General features: G+C 38.7%; 1 protein-coding gene across 1 annotated transcript; it reads right to left on the bottom strand.

The window, feature by feature from the left end:
• Nucleotides 1-1,241: 1,241 nt before the first annotated feature.
• Nucleotides 1,242-19,348, bottom strand: tmem161b (transmembrane protein 161B). Its single transcript, XM_085368150.1, has 12 exons — nt 19,138-19,348; nt 13,509-13,612; nt 11,904-11,984; nt 10,631-10,728; nt 10,375-10,531; nt 7,518-7,669; nt 7,383-7,443; nt 7,139-7,279; nt 5,020-5,133; nt 3,862-4,036; nt 2,827-2,923; nt 1,242-2,712 (listed from the first exon to the last, which is right to left on the bottom strand). Exons 1-12 carry the CDS (start codon nt 19,138-19,140, stop codon nt 2,429-2,431), a joined length of 1,467 nt encoding a protein of 488 aa, XP_085224276.1. The 5' UTR covers nt 19,141-19,348; the 3' UTR covers nt 1,242-2,428.
• Nucleotides 19,349-20,752: the final 1,404 nt, after the last annotated feature.

Genomic DNA, 20,752 nt, shown 5'->3' with positions numbered 1-20,752 from the left:
CCTAGTTGTGTAAAGTTGTGTATGAAGCTACAAGGACGTACTAAAAAGGACGAATTAAAGAACATAATTTATTTAAGACTAAACTCCAAAGCAGAAATAAATACATGAAAGAACAACAGTGTGTGTAATTTGCTTTGTGAACCCAGCAATGAATAACAAACACTTTCAATGGTAACACAAACTGAAGGAGCGATGCCCGATAAGGCATCCAGTACTCTTTCGCAACCGATCAGAACCACGCCGTCAAACACAGGTTCAAAGCTGATTTTAGCCCACCACACTCCGACAACGAAAGAAAAGAGTTTGCCATTCAAATGAGAAATGTTTACAGGCCTCAATATGTGTAATAAATACAAAAAAAAATACAGATCAATCAATTAAACTGGTCATTAGGATAAATTACAATTTGCTTGAGGGGCAGATTTAGACAGATTAGACAGGAGTTTAAGAAGTACAAGGAGTGAGGGGTGTTAAATCAAGTCATCAAACAAATAATTTCCATAAAAAACAAACAGAAAATCTAGAAATTAGGCAGGATTGATACATTCATTATGTGCATATTCTCCATCCTTTAAAAACACACAACTAAAGCTAAGACTTTTGACATCAGGAGCTTAGAAACGCTGATATGGTGGTTCTGTACAAAACTGAGCTGGAATTTTGCAATTACAGCTCGATTGTTTATTAAAAGCAAAAGGAAATGACAGGCCAGAGAACCGCAGCACCGTGCGATTAATCTGGCGCCACGTACCCAACATTCCTGAATAAACTGGACAATCGCATCGGCCAGTGTGTCATCTGCACAATGACTGCTTGTGCGTTTAAAATCACCCACCCCCGAGAATTACAGCATACAAAGGAACGGTAAATACTTCAATATCGTTACGTGAAGCAGAACTAGTGATTCCCTCTTTTTTTTGTCCTTTTTCCTGTGGGGGGAAAAAAGAAAAAGCAGGAGGCGCGGTGGGGCTCGGGGTCAGACTCACTTGGCACACATTTTTAAAATTAAAAAAACAAAACATTTGTTCTGTTGGAAAAAAAAGAATACAAATCAAAGATTGTTCTCACGAGGTTAAAATCAATGAATGGATAGAAGTAAAAAGAAACAATATAAAGGCAGTAGCTTATCAACCGTTGCTGACATCGTCTCCTCACCTGACCTTCAGCACAGAGCCTTGTGCTGTAGATGCAGACACAAGCGTGAACCCTGACCCTGTCCCTCCCATTGAATCATCTTCACATCTCCCACATCTTCTAAAAATGGCTCAGTTAAAACCAGGAAGATTCCAATGCAAGTATGATATCAAAACTATGCCTTTCTTTAAAAGAGTCTCTCCTCTATCTCAGTTCATTTAGACACATTTAAAGAAATCAGCTTTGAGTCAGCGAGATGTCACCCTTTGAGTCGAACACTGCTTCTCGCTGCTTTTATTACGGACGCCACAACCCGAGCAGCTATTCTGGGAACATCCCAGCCTGTCCCTCCCTCCTCTAACACAGACGCTCACCGGTTAGCAACAAACAGTAAGACTCTTCTCTGAGGCATTGCAGGAAAAAACAAAACAAACCAACAAATTATATTAAGTTTGAAAAATATGTTAAAAGTTTCAATCAAGAGACAAATGTGGACTAAGTGTGGCAATCATCAGTTTCCCACAAATGTAAAAGCACACACGCACACACATAAACAGCTGAGGTGATTGTAGATCTAGATTCAGTGACATCCTTTGGTTTAAATGCAGCTTCTTTAACGTGCATTGGGTTTAGGACCTTGAATATGCCCGAAGGACTCTTAGCATCCAGGCCCCTAGCAGCATGTATGCACTCTGTGGTTTAAATAAGCCAGACTCTTGCTGATGTGCACAATGCTGCAAAGAACCTGCATTTTCTAAGCAGAAGATGTCAAAAACCTGAAGATGCTGATGAATTAAACTCATTGCATGTGCTCTGTTGTGAACAGTTACCATGGATTCAACTCCCCTCACAAAAAAATGATGTAACTGATCAGAATTGCCACACCGATTTTCACCTAGTAAAATTAATTAATTCTATTGTATTTATTTATTTTTACAGCTCTTCCGACACACTGCTGATACCGATTACTCTTACAGTCTTGTTAAGGTTTAGAAATGTTCTTGACCAGATCAAAAGTTGTGGTCACATGTAAAAACAATGTCAGAGTTCATGGTCTATGGAGGAAGCACTGGAAGTTGAACCAGGAGCTCTGAGGATATGACTGAAGTTATTGTACTGGTGGTCAGAGAGAAGAAGGAAGGGAAAGGGGGGCGGATGTTGAGCTGTAAGTAGGCCTCCATTTGCCCCCCCCACTCAGTCCTTTTTGATCAGGCTGTACACATTAGTTGCACTGCGGTTGTGTGTGTGTGTGCAGCTGGAGGGGGGGGTTGATGACACCAGTGGCCTGGTGATGCTATGCCGCCATGAGATACTGATGGTAGAAGAGGCCAAACAGGGAGGTGGAGAAAAGGCAGGCAGCAATCCACCAAGTGAAGAAGGAGAAGAGGCCCCGGAAAAGCAAGGGGCTGAAAACAGTCCGCAGGCCTCCCAGGGCCACTGAGAGCTGAGCTACTGATGCTCGGGCTCCTGTTTCTATCACCGTAGCTGCTGTTGGTGCTTCACCCATTATAGAGTCCGAGTTCATTTCATGGGTGCAAGGCAGGTCTTCTTCATGATAAACCCACCAGGAGTGACCACCTGTAATAATTGAGGAAAATGGGAGGGGAAAAGGAAATATAACCTGAAGTTGGAGGAAAATGTGATATTTTAAACATGAAAAAATATATATTTACCAAGCAGTAGATGACTCACCTAAGGTTTTTAGCAGCAAGGTTGTGTGTAGCAACATCACCAGGGGTGCCACATATTGTAGTGCAATAACACACAAATAGTAAAAAACACGTGCAACCTAGGTGAAAAGTAGACAAGAAAAGCACCGTTACAATAAGCTTTTTACACAAAATGTTAACACAATATCGTTCCAAATGTTTTCAACTAAGCTCATAAACTCACAGCAGCTTTTGTTTCTCTAAGCCCTATTTCATGTAGGGCAAGGACACATCGTAACAGTAATAATGAATTGATAGATCAAGCAACATCAGCAATAAAACATCTTCACATTTTAAGAGCATTTCAGTCATAAATAAAAATATTAGTTAACTACAGGGATCAGTTTTTTTGTCTGTTGTAGACTTGAATCTAAAAATCTTAACGGGATAAAGCGTTTTGTTCTATCTGTAGTTGTAGTATATTATTCAGGCTTCTTAATTGCTTCGCCTCTGCAAAACCAGCATCTTAGATCAACCTTAACAACACAGTCGCACTAAGGAGAACAGTGATTGCAAACCTTGGCAAAACCAAAATTAATAGGATCGTGTGCAGTGAACCTGCTGCCTTCACAATGGCTGCTTTGTAGACTGCAACTATTCGCAATCTGTGCGATCTTCAAAGTTAAATTTCTGTCTTGATGCACCAAAGTAACAGCAATCAGTCTGCTATCAGTCTGCAGCTGAACGGAGTCAAGTTGGAAATTGCAATAACTTTGATAAACTGGTGAAAATCACCTGTTGCACATCTGTTGTGTAAACCAGAAATCTGTCTGAGAGTGACTGCAGTTTGAGACTGCACCCAATGGGAAAAAATTCAAAGCAATGACTGGGCAACTACTCATTTCATTCCATATGCCATAGGTGATGTAATCTAAACACTCTGAATCCCTCGTTTCAGTGCTCACCTTAAGTCGAAACGGGTAGTTGCATTTTCTTACATTAAAAAAACAGAGTCGTAATTGATTAATAATGATCAATAATTATGACTAATATCATGGGAAAAACAAAAATTGCCCACCATCTTCTGCAGGTCCACAGTACTTATCCGTCCAGCTTCCTTCTTCATCTGATCCACACCCTTCTGGGCCAAGTTGAGGTAAGCCTGCAAGTGATGTCTCATCATAGCAAGCCGCAGCACACACATCAGTACGATCGCCCATAACCGCAAAGTATCATACGTCTGTTCAGTCATCCTGACAGTAACAGAAAGACAGGAGTGAGAAGAGGGGGGATGAAAGGATGGCAGTCCCCCCCCCCCCGGCACACAAACTCAATACATCATGTAGCCGCTGTGCCATTTGGATGGTAGGTAAGAATGCTGAGACAGAAAGGAAAGACTGTAAGAGCAAAAAGAGTAATACACAACAAAAAAAGAAAAGTAAGAGAGGGTGAAATTGAGAAATTAAAAAAATAATGAAAAGGGGGCACTGTAACATGAAATAGGACTTAATCAGGTTTGAGTCGCTGTCAACAGCAGGAGAAAGTTCAAGACATGACAGAATTCAAACTTGTGCCACAAATGAAATACACAAACTCAAAATAAACAAAGAGAAGGTGGAAAAAAAGGGCCTTCTGTCAGGCGTGACTAAATTTGTTTAAAGTCCAAACAGAAAATGCGTGTACTTGTTGTCACTTTATCTTTGCACTGAATACAATCGTTATCTCATTTTTGTACATTCCTTTCTCACAAATGGCGTTGCTTTGTTTACATCTGTTTCGCACTACAAAAGGACACAATTGCTTTTATTTATTTATTTATTTTTTTTATACCTTGACAATGACGTCTCATCTCTGAGTGCCAGGTAATTAGCTTTCTAGATATCAAGGCAGTTGAACTGACTTCCCTTCCAGAGTACGGATCCGTCAACGTGATGTGTGAGACTATAGACTTCCGGGAGAATCATGATGAATTGTTTACACAGACTAAAATGTGGGCAACAAACTAGTTTACATCCGAGTTTTGTTCATATTCAGCCAGCACTGTGTTTTATTTACAAAGTCAACTTTGGACTATGATGATGTTCAAACCGGTCCAATTACTAAACTACTTATTTGATGTTGAAGTAAAAAAATAATTCCTTACGGCTCTAATTCATCCAGTTACAACACAAAGCTTAAACTGTATTTACGAGCACGGAACATGTTACTACACAACGTGTCCCATATCTTTACTTACAAAGGCACACTCTCCGTTCCCAGAGTGGGGTTCATTATGTAATCCTTGGTAATAGGCTTCACCCACAGCAGGACCATGATGAGAGGGGACAGGAAGTTGATATGAAGCAGAGTCCTACAGAAATAAACACAATATTTAAAACCAAGGAAACTCATTTTCCCCCCTTCAGAATCATCTATGAATTCATACATTATAGAAAACTGAAGACATCAATGAAATAATCAATTTTTAAATGTTAAGACTGCGAGAAATAAAGTCCACACTACGAACATAACTTTCCCCGCGAGTGGTGAGAAGATAACCAAGACACACATTTCGAAGGAATGGAGATAATCCCTGCTGGTGACAGGGTCTGAAGATGTAAGCTCATGACACTTAAGTAGGGGAATGGAAGAGGAAGCCATTTTGGGGAGTCTGCTATGCCAAAGTGGATTATCTGAATGCGATGTGCTCCCTGCTCTGTACCCCCTATCATGGTCAGAGGCATCCCACCCAGTGAGTTCTGAAATGGAAATCTGCCTCAATTGAGCAAGCCTTCATCTGACTTGCAGGGTGCTCTCTTAAATTTGACACACTCTGAATAGTAGGAGACAAGTATTACCGGGCTGCACTTGTCCTCTTGATAGTCCAAGATAGGATAGTTTAATAGTTAAGCATTGTTTTTGTGGCCAATTTAAGCACATCCCATATGAAACAGGTCTAACGTAACAAATACATTAAACAAAGGTTAGAGGAAATCAAAAACACTGTCTTACCTCAAGGCAACGAGTAACTACATCTGGAAGGTCCATTCTTTCATTTATTAATATATTTTGTATATTTTGTAATGACACCAGAGTGGCAAAAAAATCTGTATAGAGACCTTCAGCCATTGTTTATAGGCTCATCTCTATCTGTTCTTCACTGGAGGGATTCTGCACGACACAGCCACAAGTGTTCCTTGCAAGGTCCACGTTAAACACGACAGGCCCCATCTGATCCAAACAAATTCATTTTGGTTTAATCTGCCCAAAGAATAGGCTGCCAATATGAAGCAGGCTTCGTTTCATGACTGTCTGCAAAGTTTAATCTTGCAAATAATACTAGGTAATCAAAAACTCTAATGCAACTTCTGCTCCAACATTTGCTCAGTATCATCTACGGAGTAGAGAACTGAGTAGCTCAGGGCTTACAGATTAATGAAAGCAGACTAAACAAGGTCAAAAATGAGAAAACTGCGGTAACAGAAGGTTCTTTATAACCATATGACCTTAATTGTAAACTATCTTATTCCAGCAGCCACTTTCTTTTTCAGTTTGCTACTTTGAGTACTGAATTTGTACATCTATCCTTGAAGAGCTACCTCGTCAGGCCAGGACTCTGCAGTCTATTTACACCTACAGGCCAGTGGACACGCTTTCAATGATGAGGATGTACACATCCTGGACAGGGAGGAACGCTGGTTCGAGCGCGGAGTCAAGGAGGCCGTTTACGTGAAAAGGGAAAGACCATCTCTGAATCGAGGAGGGGGTCTGAGGGTACATCTTTCGCCATCTTACAATGCTGTGATTGCAGCCATTCCCCAACACTCTGTGATGGTGCTCAGGGTCATTGATCAATGGTTATGAGAATTTGCTTAATTATGATGAAGGAACTGACCTCCCAGCCTATTGTTCCTTTAGTGGTGCTAGTTTCAGGCATTGTGCAAATGTACTGTTTATAAGATTGGGGAAACCTGCAGTCAGCTGAGACTGAAGAAGTCACTTGGATGAGCGACGAAACGTTTTTCCCACTGAATACGCTACGTCCAGATGAACAGAATCAACTTTCTATCTATCCGTTTTGTTTGTAACTCTACACGAGATTAAATACTTTACAGCTCCAAATAGCACAGTTATCTTACCAGGTGAAACAAAGAAGCATATTTTTAATTGATATTTGTCTGCCAGCAATGCTACATAAAAACTAAAAGGAAAAATTTTATAAACTCTAGTGATACTTTTTTTAAAACTGTAAAACGGAGTATTGGTTCTTTGTATTTCTAGTTTTAAGATCAAACATTTAACATCTAAGGGGTATACGTATTATTGCTGTCTATAAAAAGGGCTACTGACGTATCTACAAAGCACAGAAGACTCACTGTGTAAATTTGGTTGTAGTTAGGTTGAGTGCATCTAGGTGCATTTGGGCCAACCGTAGACCAGGGAAAGTTAGAAACGCTCCGATCAGAGAGCAAAGCAGTGCCAGGATCAACTTGAAGGTGAGCTTAGATATGGGACCCCTGTGAAAGAGAAAATCCACGTTACTTATGACGGTCATTTTACAAGTCGTAAAGAATCTATGACAGCGGAGGAAAGAAACAACAACACTGATGTTACACTTACTGGGAGTCGAGGCCTTGGTGCTCCAGAAACTGTTGAGCGCTGTCAGAAAAGTTTTCAAAACCTAGAAAGGAAGGCGTGTTCAACGGTGAGCAATATTTTTATTACACAAAAAGAAAGCTATGGTGCAGAACTGACCTGTCTCCAGACCAAACTCCAAGTAGTTTTCAGTGACAATGAGAATGGCCATGGCTTTAACAAAAAAGAAGAAAGCAAAAGTAATGCAGAGTGAGCGCTCGCCGCTTTCTTCCAGCTTGAAGTAATGGGCAGTTAGAGAAAAAAGCGTCTTACTGTACAGTGCACAGTTAAGGAAAACATCTCAAGAAGCACAATGACATAATCAGCTAAGACAAACTACTTTGCCTAAACTTTATCCTTTTGTCAAATTCAAAAGAAATACACAACAATATGCGATGAACAACGTGGATATTCACCATGCAAACTATTTTTCCTCTTTACAGAAGAACACAGTCTGTGGATACTGAAAGACCCGTGTGAACCCTCACTCATTTAAAGTCACACAAACCCTGCTAGCTGGTGGATCTCTGGTGCTTTGGCACCGCTGCATATGACTGAAGTGATGAAAATATTTATACTATTTTGCAGTGACTTTGCTCTGATGTTCACAGAGATGAAATCCTTGGATTCTGGAACATATAAGGTTACAGTGTGGCATTCAATCTCTTTCACTCAAAATCAAGAATAGCATTCAAACAAGTGGGTTTTCTTTTTACCTCTCCAACCTTCATTTGTACTATAATGCTCACTAGATAAAAGTTAGCATGAGGCTCTAAGAGGAATAAGTTTGAACTATGATGTAGTGCGTTACAATCAAAGGTGGCTTGCTAACACTGGGAGGATAAAAGGGAGATTTTTAAGCAGGAATTTACATTTTAGTAAATAGATTTAAAAGGTAAATACCATCAAATGTGCATACTTGCAGAATTCCAGTAATTCCATTACTTTCAGTAAATAGTTGAGAGAGCTGTGCAGCTGACCTCCAAGGCAAGAGTCTTAAGGACTCTATCAGAAAAAAATTAAAGGCATTACTTTGAACATAACGTGAACTCCACAGAGTTCACAGCATGTGTGCACATTTGCTATATGTATAAGTGACCTCAAGTGACATTATGTATGAGATCAGAGCTGTTCTACAGTATGGCAGCCACATGTAGTTTGGCCTACTTTCGTTAATTAAAGGCCATGCATACTCTGACAGCTGTGATGGAGCTCTGGACTACAGATGGCCACTTTGAAACAAATTATTTAACTGTAGCTTCTAAACTGTGACAGTTCACCTGTCTAATGTGAAGAAAAACACACAAGGTGATCTGCTGTTAGAGATAGAACAGATTTACTGATCTACTCCTACATGTGTAAATATATGCAGCACTTTTGCTTTGGAAACCCTCACAGATGGCTCCCCGTTTGATGCTGTAGAAATGTCATAAACTCAGAAAAAAATACTTAAATTTCACCAACATCATACTTGAAAGGCATTCTGTGATTCTGGAGTTGTCTGTGTATACCTCTGGCAGCTGAAAGCATGCAACTTGTCTTTCGCTCTGTGTAAGATGAGCAACTCACAGGGATGCAACGGAGAAATGTACAGACAGCAGGAATCGTAATCATGAGCTTGCCTGTAAAATTGAATGCATGCAGTTTAACCCTGTGTTGAAAGTGATATGTAAATTTTACAAGGTCCGCCCTCATAAGACTGTTGACCAGGTCCTCATTCAGACATGAAGCTGACGTGTGCGGATGCTGTCAGATTAATGAAAAGGAGAGGTTATGAGAGTATTTAAACTTGTCACCAGGGCTGAAATGGGGAAAAAACTGAAATCATGTGTCGAATTAACACATATCCCCTCATCTTCAGCTTTCATCAGTTTCCTTTTCCCCAGGCATACCAGTATGTTGGGCTGTGAAAATTGGGCCTCCAATCGCCAGTGCAGGCAGGAAATGACACACCGTCTGACCACAGTGAGCCACATCTGACCTGGAGAACTGGAAAGATTGATCCCCTTGGTCGGTGGCAAGGATAATGTATATTATTCAGCACAGCAAATAGCAGGAGGACGATAAAGGCAATGGGAATTCGAACCAGGAGAATCTTTACCTCTCATTTCAGTGCCATTAGTCTCCTCTGTTGCATTTACATAGCACATTGAATCTCTGTTATAGACATGTTAACCTATGTTGACCTACATATTTCTTGAGTGGCCACTTATGATCGGATCTGAGCTGCCCAATCTACATCTAAATAAACACATACATCAGATCCTCACAAAAAACAGAAGCTTGCTGTTTTTAGCTGGCTGGAGGAAGTAAAACACTGACAGAAGCTACAAAAGGACAAGAAACCTTGGGGGGGGGGGGGGGACAAAAAAACACTGTTTCTTCACGTTTTTTGCCCAAGATAGCACACTTGTAACAATACTGCTAATGTTGAACTGACCATCATTTGATGTCAGACTATCATTTGTGGTGTCAGAACACAAAAGTCTTGATAACGATGTATAATCATAACACCGTCTAACGAGTTCTAATGAATCCTAATGACAAAGCAGCCACTATCAAGTGTTAGGTTTGATCTTCTGACATGTTTACATTCGGTGGTCTAATGTCACAGTTAACAGGAAATAAAGAGTTTGGACTGCATTATTATTTTTAACAAAAGTCTAAGTAAAGGCAACACAGTATGTGTAACCGGGCAACACCAGCAAGCACTAAACGTAAAATAGAAAATTGCTTAAAAAAACCGGTGCAACATGATGAACAGCAGGTGCTGTACTGATGATTGCCTATGACAGTCTGCATATAAAGTTGAAATGTGCTAATGAATGAAAGAATATTTTTGTTATGCTAAATTTTATAATTGTGTAACATTTTCTTACTGTCAGCATATTATCAAATAAAAAGCTAGTTCACACAACAACACTGAAAAAAAAAAAAAGAATTAATAAAACGTAAAGACTGACTGATGTAAGGATACACAACAAAGGCGAGTACTAGTAGGCACCAGACCACACTGATGTTCATCTCTCCCGAGGGCTGAGCCACACTGTAGTACAGCTCTGTTATCAGATAAACCACAGTTGCTGCTACTGTGAAATCCACAAGCCACTGGAACTCTGGGAAGTAGTGCAAAGCTGCGGACATAAAGTACATAATTAAATCAACACTTTCAATTACAAAACAGATTGTATTGCACAGTATTTACAGGCTGTGGGAACAAACAGTCAAGTTACCTAATGTGTCCACTTCTGTGATGCATTTCGTCTCCAGCTGTAAGTCTATGTCCTTGGGGACTGTTAGGGGCTTACTGTCTATGTGACCATTGTACTTCCTTGAAAAGGAGTGACAGAACAACAACTTGGGTGAGAAAGGGAGAAAAAAAACTGGAACAGAGTCAAGATTTATGGTAAAGCATTTTTAAAGGAAAAGAAACCGGAATAACAGTAGTCTGAACTGAAAACTCTCATCTGAACTCTCTTTTAGGCAAGAAGAGAATCCATGACAGCTAAAAGCTTTACTTATGAGATCCAATGCAGCTCAAGCATTCAAAATTTCATTACCAATACTAATGTACTCTCCCACGACCCAGTGTGGCAAAATGTAGGCAACTCTAAATCGCTAATAACAAGTGAATGGAGAGCTGCTCTTTAATGTTGAAAAACTGTCTGAGGGCCTCCTTAGTTTTGGACTGCTGGCTGAACAATACCATTCTAAGACTCAAAGACCAAACATGCCCTAGATAGATTTAATTTCTGAGGCACCTGACAGGAAAAAAGGGGCTCAGCTACACCCCTGGCTGAGGGAGTTGGACGCTTAACAAAGAGAATTGAGCTGCATGGCACGAGCTGGCCAAAGGACAGTGGTCCCTCTTTTTCTTCTAGAGATTACTGAGCATGTGGTGATGATAGCCTTGACCTGCCTCATACAGGGTCAAAGAAAGGACTGTGCTACAAAAACCGCCTTAAGTTGAGAGATGGACACCATGTGGAACAGTAAGGATTAACCGTCACCGGTGACTTTAAATTCACATTTAAAATGAAGAGTACAAAGGCAATTCGTTTGTATGGCCCAACATACACCTGCAGCTCTAGAAAAATGAATAGCATGGGTTTTTTTGTTTGTTTAATGCAAAGTAGTCTCAAAGCAAAATTTGACACTTCTAGTATTAAGGCTTGACATCTGACCCCTTTGAATTGATAATGCCTTTTAGATTTCAGAGATGATGCAATTCTTTTCCCCTAAAACAGTCCAAATAGTAACACCTACCCCCCTTAAATGTCCAACTTTCCTCATATCCACTGGACAGGACCACTTACATGAGCTGTTCTTAAACCCAATGAACAGCCATGGAGGAACAAACCAGAAGGAAATCTGTCTATTTTATCTCCTTACTTCAAAAAATCCTTAAATGAACCACATAAACACATCTTTGGCACCTCCTCTTTGCCTCTGCTATTCCCCGCTACCAAACAATAGCCTTCATTCGCACCCTTCCTTCCAACCTACCTGTCTTTCCTTTTCTGTCCTTTTTGTTTCCCAGCTAAGCTCCTCAACTCATCTTCCGTAGGGTGCTGGTACCACCGCAAACTGCGAACAAAGAAAAGAACAGCCATGTGACTTTGTACTCAGAGTAGTAGACGGGGAAAAAAGACAGTTTTAAAGCACGTGCAAAGTACATTTGTGACAAAGACACAGCCATTCTAACACACTCTCTCACACTACAAGAAGACTGTTGATTTATGTATCTATGTATTTTCTAATTTATGTGTTCCAGGTGCAGTATGTTAGTTTTTTTCTAACAGGAGCAACAGTTGGTGCTACACTGTGTATTTCTATATGTATCCTTTTATTGTATTTTGTTAATTTCCCCAGTATACCCCCCTTCTTTTTTTCCTGCCTGTCCTGCCTTAGAAATCGTCATACTATACCACATATAATGAATAACCAAAATAACACAAATAGAAATAAATAAACAGATAAAAGATTCACATGTTGCTGTTCTTGCAAAAGCAAAATGTGTTTGGCACATTTAAATCATAATTCTGATTGTAAAAGCTGCCAGACAGGACAGGATTTTAAAAAAGGAAAGAAAAAGAAAAAAAAGCACGCACAAAGGAAAAAAAAATGACTGACTGTTGCTAGATTTGATGTACATTTGCTAAGACACCCAGCATAAAATAGTATATGTTGACTATGAACTATGGAAGGCATAGGCAAGTAATTTGGGGTTAAACATGTACCATAAGAAAACTGGGGACTATATAATCAATTGTTCATTCATTTCCCTTTCCCAACAATCAAAGACGATTCGTCTACTGTTAAAACTTTAAATTGCCTTACATTACTCTTCAAAAATGCTCTTTTAAGTGGTGACATTAAGTCTAGATTGTATGAACATGACTCAAAGCCTCAATTTATAACATCTCTAAGCTTTATGATGAACTTAGAGAACACAAAAGCGCGCACTAACCAGACATATCGCAAAGATTCACTTCACATAAGCGACGCTAATACACATCTAAAATGCATTTATAAGAGCTTTTACAACAGAAAGAGTATTTGTCCTTAAGGACTAAGCTTGAAATAAGACCTAATTCAGGAGCATCCCTTTAAAGACAAAGACCCTCCTTAACTTTGTTTAGAAACTCTCTTGTTAGCGCATCTTGAGAACTACTGTGAGGTGGAGGAGGATAGAAGGAGCAAAGCTTGCTTTTTTTACATTCTATATTTATTTACTTATTATGGAAAAAAGTAATTGCAAAATATTCTGAGGGGACAACGCTCTGCTTAGGGCAAACAGTTCTGAAAATGTTGCAACGGTGCCCTAAAAAAAGCTTATTAATTATTAAAGATGTTCCAAAAAGCAGTTTTCTCAAAAACATATGTGGCACTAGTTAGAGGAAATGAAGCGCACCCTATTTCTGTCCTTTCAGGTCACCCCAATATTTTGCCGACCTTTGGTCTTTGATCAAAATGCTTCCGAAAGCTTTAGAGTCTGAGTAAACATTTTGATCCCGATTGTTTGGAACCCTTTTTGAAATAAACTTCCCAGGAGGCAACTAAACTGCCTGCAGCACTTAAAGAAACAGCATGTAAGAGAGTCTACATTACCTGCCACTGCAGAGTAGCCATCTTGCCAAGGAATAATGAGGTATGATTTTCTGAATTACACTGGCCATTACCATGGTAACCACAAGCTGCACACCGATCACACCCTGTGGAAAAAGGATTGGATTTAAATCACATTTAAAGAAAGAATAATTACGCATGCCATACAGCCGCTACAAAACAAGCTCAGCATGACCTAGAGGTTCATCGCTTCAGTATTATTTAGACAAGCCAAGCTACACCTAAAGCTACAAAATGTGTAGAATGCGAAAATACATCATTTAAAAGGCCAACAGAAATTTACAACCAAAGGGGCGCTGTGGCAGTCTTTTACTGTTCATTAAAACCAGAATACTGACATCGTAAGTGCTTTAACATCATTGACACCTTGATTTATGTGTCTTTTTTGACACTCTGGTTAATGCTACTTCAACACTTGTTTGATTGGTAAAGCTACAATTTGCAAGCAGCGGTAGATGTGATGGAACAGTAAAGACAGACAGAGAAATCTTCATCTTATAGTTACTGAAAACCTTTTTTTCCTCTGTTTACCACCTAAGCAGTAGTCCTTTTATGTACAACTCTGGTTGTATTAGGCCATCATAACCAGCCAGTCAGTTGCATTATTTCATAGTACTGCTTGATGTTTAGTATTTGTTATTTATTTAATTCATTAGATCAGGAAATAAAGAGAAATGTATTGCATTTATGCAAATTTAAAGGTTGTAAGAAAGCTTGTAAAACATTTTATAATGACCAGAACTGATTAGTCATTTATTGTGCCTGTCTCTTCTTCTATATCACAATTAAACACAATCTTGTAATGTCTTAAGTGAACATAGAAGCTAGAGTATAAAAAATATGGGGTGATGTGTAACATTTAAATAAAGCAGACTCCAAATACAATTTTTCAGATACAATTTTAAAGCCTATTTTTATTTGAAAGCAGCACAAAGGCAACAATTCAATTGAAACTGCAAAGATTTCTAAGAAAATATGTATTTTCTTTGAAATCTCTGCTCATTTGTAATTTCATGGCATCAACACCTTATGAAAGGTTCCCCACCATTTACCTGAAATAAAAGGAAGTCACTGAAATTGTTTTATATAGAGTCACCAGCCCATAAAACTTCAAGCACTCTCGTAACTTCAGCATACATCCCCAGCTGGCTGGCTAATTCAAATATCTGCTTATTTAAAAACAAAAATAATAATATTTTGTTTTACAGCATTTTAACAAAGTGTTGTACTCTGTAAGTAACCTAGGTTACTTCACTGTGATGTGATTTTAAAATAACTGACATAAAACTGCAGCACTTTTTGGAACATATAAAAAACAAAACAAAACAATGTTACTCTTTAATTTGTTACTTAAACATCCAATCAGAAAAAATCATCCATGCATCCACTTTCTTAACCACTTAGCTGATTTAGGTCACATGCTACAGAATACTGGGTACACCCTCAATAGTTCACCAGCCCAGTGCAGAACATGGTAAAATCAAAGAATGCACAATTAAGCTTAAAATGATTTTGCAGTTTAGAACATTTTATTTTCCTAAAAGCAGATATCTTTTTAATATTTTACTAGGTTTATAATATATAATATAATAATATTAGTGTAAATGTAATTTTATCTTGACACAAAACACAACAAGCTATTGAATTCTTGCTCTAGTTGCCAGATGTTGAATTTTATTGCGTTTTGGTTCATTAGTGCTAGCCTACTCCAGACATTTCATTTTTTTTATTAAAGGTATTTAATTTGAGATTAGTTTCTGTACTGGGTCATTGCGGTCAAGCGTGTGCAGGCACAGATATCAATGGTTCCTACTGATTGCCAAAGAGAAGCCAACCCACTGATCTAAGCCTACATTGAGAGGATAAAAGCGCAGCATGATGGGAACGATTCTGGCTCCTTAAGCCTAAGTGAATATTGATCCAAGTGTGCCAGGTTGCTATTAAGCTTCTTGCTTAATCTTTGGATACCTTACACAAAAGCAAAGGCTCATGGCAACACAGACATTATGACAAATGGTGCAGAAAAAGTGGCAATTAATTTACTCTTATTGTATTTTTTAATGTTTACTTTAAGATAATTTATTATAACTTAAATTGTAGATTATGAAGCAGTAACTCTGATAATCCAACTTGGAATGGGAATCTGTTTGGAGTGTCTGCTTGTTGCAATAAAAATGTCAATATTTGTCACCACTGTACCAATACTCCTATTGATTTACCTATTGATAGGCAATAAGAAATGCTATCACTTTATAAGTACATTCACAACAAATGATTTGTGAATCATTTGGAATGATCACGATTGATGTATTGATGACTTATTAAATGGAGATGCAAGTCACAGTTATACAGATCAGCTGTACGCTTAATGGCCTAAGAATAATGTATATAAATACATACATGAATGTATGCACTATATCTACAGAGCTGAGTAATCTTTGACAGTTTATTTAGAGAAACGATGTGAACCACCATACTAACATCTTTCAGTGATCTACACTCAATAAGAAGATGAGAGGCCTGATGAGAATTTAGAGGAAGAGGAACCTTGACAACATACAATCTCCAGAATAACATCTTGACCAGCTGGCAAGTGGCTGCTGGTGGTTGCCAGGTAAAACTGGTCAAAAAGAGTGTAATTGGGTTGGTTACTGACATATTGCCGGGACTAAAAAGTAGTTTACATAGAAGACACTGACTTGTTTGCAAACACTTGCCAAGTTCTAATCGAGTGTCTCTTCTCACAGACAGATGGGACTTTTGTGTGTTGTTTTTGTTTTTTGTAGAAACAAACATGATGCAGCATAAAGGGGGTTCCCCACCAAAATGTTTTTGTCTGGCGCATTCAAATATTTTAATTAATAAAGTTTCTAATAAATGTACTTGGAATATTAGCAAGAAAGAAAAATGCATTATATACACTTATAATGGCCTGTAGGTATCAAATACATCAAATCAAAAAATATTATGAGCTCAAACTAAATTTGAAATAGGTTTCACTTACAAAACTGCATGCTGAAAAACAACTAGAAATTGATAGCTAGACAACCAGAGATTAAGAATGACAAAGAATTCACATTTGGGCTTACACGGTAATCCTCAAATATTTTAAAGTCATCTGAGTTTACATTATCAACAATTTAAGGCTAAACATAACCCTGTGCCCTGATTGGAATCCACTTAAAATTTACATAAAGCCATAAAGATTATTTTAACATACTAATGGTCAAAGAGTTTTAGCCGCAACAATGACAACAAACTGATTCTCTTTATATTTTAACCTTCAAAACATGCAAACATGCAATTTCTGCAATGTTACAACTCAATGTAAGTATCTGAAAATAAATAGCATTTGATGAGCTTTGTTTACAGCTAGCTGAAAGTGTTAAACAGACATCCGCTTCCAAGTTTGGACGACAAACATTTATCACAATGACAAAAAGCAACACATATTACTAGTAAATGTATCGCCAAGCAGGACCGGACTAAATAGCAACACACCTGTCTCTGAGTGATGGTTAAACCCATGTCAGGGTGAACTTGGTGTGTAAGGAGGAAATGAATAACACCTTGACAGCACAAGTGATACTGGCAGACATATACATTGGACCTAGATTTTATATTGGTCATGGGAATCCCTAGTGTCACCTAGCATGGGGTAAGCTTCAAAAGCTGAAGTCAATACCTCTTCTGGACTCACATAGAGGAGAGTGGGTGCCATTTATTTGGCAATTATTCTCACTTAGATGTGACGCGTGACCAAACACAACCTCTCTCACTCGGGACATTTTTTTTCATGTGAGTAATGGTCATGCTATATAGGTCAAAAGCACACACTCTTAGTTTGGTGGATGCTGACCACACTCTGTGGGAGACCTGCAAGGATCTCAGGCCTGAGGGAAATTGAGCCAGCATGGACTCCCTTATCTTGCCCAGTCCGCTTGACCCCCTCCACAGAACAACCAAATGAAATCTGTAGGGGGTGGGGAGTGGGAACTGCAGCGATAAACACTATCTGTAAGAGCTCAAAAACCTCACTACTATTTTACAGATGAAACTAACTTTGAAGCAGTGAAACCCTGTACTGACCAGCACTTCTCCAGTGTCATTCATCTTCACTATATACTGCTGGGTGTATTTAAAATCTTCAGCTAGTGAGGGTTCCAGAGGTCCAAGAACAAAGTTTGTAATATAAACATTGCAGCATATGATAGAGATGTTCCATATGTTGATTATAAAAACAAGTCTAATAGTAACACTAGATACTTGATGAATGAATCAGGGTGCGAATTACAGAATGCAATATACAAGGACGGTACAATGCCTATTCATTGTGTCAATACAGCAAATCCACAATACTTGATGCACTACATGATGATTACCTATAATACACTGCAATATATTTGTGAATTTCAATATTTGCTGCATTGTGTTGTCATTATATTCAATTTTAATTATGCGTCCAATTAATTATTCCTGTATGCTGGTGTCCATCATTTTACTCATGCAAGTAAACTTCCACTACGTTTACCTCCCCTTATCAGTAAGCACCATCATGAAGAGACGGGAAGTTGACTCTTGTAAGTCAAATTGGTGTGGTGAGGGGGGGGCGTAAAAGTCAATTCAGCTCTTAACCTTGAGCCAACCTTTGAAAGTATTTTGAAGGTTACTACAACTTATCAACTAACCAAATATAGATAAACATAGTTATAGAACTGTTAATAAGCATGTTAATACTTAATGAGTCAGTCACTTGTTAACGGTTAGTTCAAGAAGTTCAGACTCAGTTCTGTGCCTTTAAGGCACATCACAGCAGATACAGTCAGCTGCATTAACCAATGAAGATACAAATTGTACCTGCAGGAGGTTATGCAAATTCTATCTCTATTATTTTAAAAACCTTTCCTTTACTCTGTTTCTTTTTTAAAGAAGGCAAAATCCTTTCAATAGCTTTCAATAGGAAATACATTTTCATGTTTGACACTCCATCTTACTTTTACTTAGGTGATGCTGTGTTAGAACTTGAGATACTTTTATAAATCCACGGCTATTGATCCAATAAGGACTGCCCAATCGCTTGACTTATATAAATATAAATGTCATTACAATTGTACGTACAGCGGGGTTGAATTTATAATTTAATGTGAAAAAAATGTTTTGGGGGGTAGTTTTCATCTCCTTCCCGAAATTATCTTGCCAGCTGAATGGTAAGCTAACTGCTAATTATATGGTATATACGACCTACCTTCAAAGTCCCATATGCAAAACTAGTAAATGACAATAACTGCAAACAGCGTATGTGAGTGGACCCTACTTAACAGCATAACATATATGTATATACTATATAATATGTACTACTCCATTCACTACTCTGCTGTCACCGTTTTAACTTACAAGCTACACTGACCTGCCGACTACAAGCATTTGCTCTGGCTAGCAAGCTAAGCTAACATCCCACTGCAGTCACAATAGCAAACGGCACAAAAAGTAAAACGCTTCAGAGTCAAGGTAAACATTTACATGAAAGCTGATGTTAGAGGCTGGAGACCTATCAAAGAAGTGAGACAAAACATATATAGCGTTGCGTTCAGGTGCTCGCTGTCATACTCACCATGTTGATGCAGTGCAGCTAAAACGAACTCTACCCCGGCAACACTGAGCTCTCCGACTCGGAAATCAAGCGGCGAGGAGCACATAAGCGCTTCCTACGATTCTAATACACAAAAAGAAGAGGTTTCTCATTCAATTTGTCACCGTATCTGTTCATACACCCCTACATTGTCAAGAAAAATCAATGGATTCTGCCTCCGCTCCCAAGTATTTTCAACTGCAGTAGAGGTCACATTAAAACTCTGGGTAAGGAGGTGTCCACAGATGTGCCTGTGTGCCGAACGTAAAGTAGGAAAACTGAAATTATTCACATAATCACAAACTGAAATAAAAACGAAACTATAAAAGTGCTAAGATATCATTGTGAATTCAAATTTTAGCTTTCGCTAAAGCACTACAAAAAGTCCGTACTTTTTTGTAGGATTCGACAAGGCGACTATACGTACATATCAGGACCGCCCCAACCGGAAAAGCGCAAAGAATCAGTAGTACACGGGACAGAAGAAACTGAGGACACCGTGTTTGTGTTTAAGGTTAACAGAGGAACGTTTACAGCTTCGCAGACTACACCTATTACTTTTACATAAATATAAATGAGTGAATGAAAGGAGGGGTAAATAATGCAACAGATTATCAACACACCTTTTAGTTATGCTGGCATTTTTTGCTAAACTACATCATAAAACTCATAATTAATATGTGTGTCGTGCGTATGGGTCTTTCTTTTCAGCGAAAATTGTATCTGCCACAGCAGATTATCTGCCTCCATCTCACTCTATCCCTAGCATCCTCCTCTGTCACACCAACATGTCTGCATGTCTTTTTTACTACATCATTGTTCCTCCTTTTCTCGTGCCTGGCAGGAACAGTGCTCGACCTGAGCTGTCGCCCTGATGTATATATTTCATATGTTGTTCATTCTGTTCAGTTCCAGTAAAAACTTTTGCGTCTTCAGCTCTGACTCCAGTCTTTTTTTGTGTGTCATTGCCATTGTTCCAAGCCATGTATCATAGCGGGTTTCACTACCATCTTTTAAATCTTACCCTTTACTCTTGCCGCTACACTTTTGTGACAAATCACCCCTGACACGTCTCTCTTCTCCAACTCTTTTGTGCACTGTCCATTGCTTTGGATGGTTGACCTCAGGTATTTAAACTCACCTACCTCTGCTCCTTGTGTGTTGACTCTCTCCCTCTCATTCACTCATATGTATTCTGTCTTGTTTCTGCAACTTTCATTCCTCTTCTCTCTGGTGCCTACCTCCACTTCTTCAGGCTGTCTTCCATCGACTCCTTATTCTCACTACATATCACTTTATCATCTGCAAACTCCTGCTTGACCCCATCTGTGTATAAAGTTTGTTATAAATAATAAAACATTTAAAAAGGGAATATTTTCAGAAATTGTGCTTTTCATAACTTAAAAATAAAAAGTACCATCTCTAGGCAGTGAATATTGATCACATATTAATTAAAAAAAATAACTTTACATAAGTTAATTTCTTAAGTTAAAACATATCAGAGATTATGTCGCCCTTCACCTGTCTGAAGTTTGGGTAATCTTGTGCTTTAAGACCTCAAAAACAAATTTTTAATGAGTTCTGTGAGTTGGCAGGC

This window comes from Diplotaxodon limnothrissa, linkage group LG12, assembly GCF_057381915.1.
Source record: "Diplotaxodon limnothrissa isolate DT_005_m linkage group LG12, D_limnothrissa_male_GT1.1, whole genome shotgun sequence".
In the NCBI taxonomy this organism is placed as follows: Eukaryota; Metazoa; Chordata; class Actinopteri; order Cichliformes; family Cichlidae; genus Diplotaxodon; species Diplotaxodon limnothrissa.
This window is presented reverse-complemented; position numbering and strand designations above follow the sequence as displayed.